Source organism: Gavialis gangeticus, unplaced genomic scaffold (assembly GCF_001723915.1).
Source record: "Gavialis gangeticus isolate Ggan-Ray unplaced genomic scaffold, GavGan_comp1, whole genome shotgun sequence".
Taxonomy (NCBI): Eukaryota; Metazoa; Chordata; order Crocodylia; family Gavialidae; genus Gavialis; species Gavialis gangeticus.
The window spans coordinates 136,811,657-136,814,535 of record NW_017729032.1 but is presented as its reverse complement, the minus strand read 5'-3'; the positions used below and the strand labels follow the sequence as shown (position 1 = coordinate 136,814,535).

Sequence of the window (2,879 nt, the reverse complement as noted above, 5' to 3'; positions counted from 1 at the left end):
GATTTTTTTTTATCAGAGAAAACCAGGATCCCTGCTGATGACAGTGAAGGAGTGAGATGACATTGTCTTTTGGGGGTCAAATCAAAACACATTTTTGGAATGAGATCAAAATTTACTAAGCATGAGCATCCCACTCAGTCATTCAAGTATTTTATAATTCTACTGCAATACGTTGAACAAAGATAACCTGTGTAATTCCACATATTCATCACTGTAACTCTCCTACTCTCTTTTTTAGGTATTCATAGTAGTTATTAACCCAAGACTAATTGTAGTCATTTTAGTAAACTATTCTCCTAACTTGTATGAGGTAAGTTACTGAAACTGATTTTGAATAATGGCAAAACAAAATAACAGTTAGAACCCTACCCTCACAGACCCTGCTACTAGGATATATTTAAAGTTTAAACTCAGAACTGCACTTAAAGAATTAAAACTACCTTGCCCTTATTAATTGGTAGATGGTTTTCTTTTTAAGTGTTTTAAGCCTGCAAGAAATATTTTATTTTTTAACATTGATTTGATTCCAGTATAAGCACTAGCTTTATATTCTTCTTTGTGGGTATGTCTACACAAGGCACTTTACCGTGGAGCTGACTAATGAGCTTTGCACTAAAAGGTCACTGTCAATACAAGCAGTACTATTAAGTCAGAGTAAACTAATTAGTTCCACTGTAGGATAGTATTGCCCAACCTAAGTACGATCCTACGGCGGAGTTGGGTGTAGATGGTGGTGGGGCTGGAAGGACATGAGGGTGCTACAATGAAGAAGCTGCCTGCTGGCCTTGCATTGTAGCAACCTTGTGCCCCAACCATCCCCTCCACAGCACACTGAGCCAGGGAAGAGCAGCTCTGGGCTGGCAAGCTGACCGCCTGGGCTCCCTGCTAACCAGGGCGATGCCGCCCCAGTTTAATGTGCTGTGGTCTCAGGTGCACATGTAAACACTGCACCTGAGAGTAACAGGCTCCTGTGTGAACTGCACCAGAGTTTATGTCGCATTAATTTCATGTGTAGACATGCCCTGTAGGTCCAATTCAGCAAAACGCTTGTTTATAATGTTAACAAGTTGGGCAATTCTGTGGCACTCAGTGCGTGAGATGCTATGTTTCTTAGACGTGCAGCATGGAGTTTGCAGCGCAGCAAATAGAAAGGTGAAACTTTGAGACACCTCCTTATTCTGAGCTTCACAGCAAGGGCCTGTTTTAAGTTTCAGCAGTCCTCTCTCACTGCCACTGGGCTGCAGCACTGTATGTAATCTTCTTCTTGTTACAGGACGTGGCCCTATCCATCAGCAGAATTAATCACCAGCCTGGCCTGAGAGCATTTTGGAGCTTCTTTATGCTGCTTTAGCCCTTAGGACTGTGTTAAGGGGCTGTTGTTCAGGTGAGCATTTAACCTACTGTGACTACCCACATGCAGAGAGTTGCCAGCATACATAAAGTGTTTTGTTGGATAGAATTAGATTTTATGAAGGATTGAAATAGGAGTGAGAGTATGAGGGAGGCAGAGAGAAGGGAGTAAATAGGCCTCCTCTCCTGCTCACTGTATGGTACATCAAGGATCATTGGGTATTAAGAGTCTGAACTAAGGAATAATCAGAAACTACTCTTAAATAGCTCCTCAGAGCAGATGAAGGCTCAAAGATATAGGAGGGAGAAATGGGAAGAGAACTGGACCTCCCCATTCTAATCAGTACAAAATGCTAGCCCTGCAGGGAGAAAAGCATAAGCTGCCCAGAAATCTGAACAAAAGAAATCAAAGACACGTGAAAAAAGGAAGCTGAGCCACCCATAAATTAAATAATTTACTAAGGAAAAGGAGCAACTTCTACCTCTCCTGTGATTTCCAGCCATAACACATCCTTAAGCTCTTGTTGCTACTGATGCCATTTCCCCTTCTGCCACTGTTTTAATATTCCATTTATGCTGCATTACAAAATGAACAATTGGACAGTAGCAGAGTCCCTTCTGCTTTGTAAAACACTCCATTTTGAAGATCTTTGTATTCCAAAATGATACAAAAAGGAGGGGGAAAAAGTTTGATTTTTAAATGGACTTTTAAGTATTCAGTGTGCTAAAGGTTAATTTATTTTTCTATGGTTGCAATTCAGCTTTTTTTAAAGTCACATGTTGTAATGTCATAGAGGTGAATCTGCCAATAATAGCACTTAGCATAATGTAGTATTTTCATCCTATTCTTTATCCAAGGCATCTGAAGACCTTTTGATCTTATTTCTAATCCAGTTTATTGTCTTCCCATTCACTGACCTAGATGAAGTATCCCTTCCATAAGCATGAAGCCAGAAAACATTAAGCATATTTCTCAGAATATCATTCAAAGTGCATACTACTGTTCTCTCAAGTGATTATGTTAGATGTTTACTAGATTCCTTTAAAATGATGAATAACTCTACAAAGCCTGGATTTTAATTCAGAGCTATGCTGGCAGAATGTGAGGAATTTATTTTAAGAGTAACATTTCTCTCTTACATGTGAATTTGTTTTCATGAGGGTTAGATACCTGCTTTGGCTCAGAAGAAAAATAAAAGCTTTAAAGAACATTTATACTGTAGTCAATCCAGCAAAATAAAGCAACCTACCTCTTCAAAAGTATTCTTTTGAAATTCCTCAAATCCAAAAATGTCCAATATTCCAATTTCAAGAACTTGATCACTGAAACAATAAGATATTGAAGTTAAAGATATTCATGCAGGTTAATAATTTATCTGCTGTCTTTGTCAATATTTTTTCTGTTCTAAGATGAAAGCAGTCAGAATGCCCCAAAATACAGTATGAAATACACAAGTGTGCAACATACACAATACAGCTGGGTGATTAATAAATGTCATGAGTCCTGGTAAATGCAAAATACAGCACAG

General features: G+C 38.8%; 1 protein-coding gene across 1 annotated transcript in view; it reads right to left on the bottom strand.

The window, feature by feature from the left end:
• The window catches only part of MYO16 (myosin XVI), a 581,111-nt gene that overhangs the window by 201,935 nt on the left and 376,297 nt on the right, over positions 1–2,879 (bottom strand). The window contains exon 20 of the mRNA XM_019525343.1: positions 2,601–2,673. Within this exon, the coding sequence (XP_019380888.1) occupies positions 2,601–2,673 (73 nt within the window). The remainder of the gene's footprint in view (positions 1–2,600; positions 2,674–2,879) is intronic.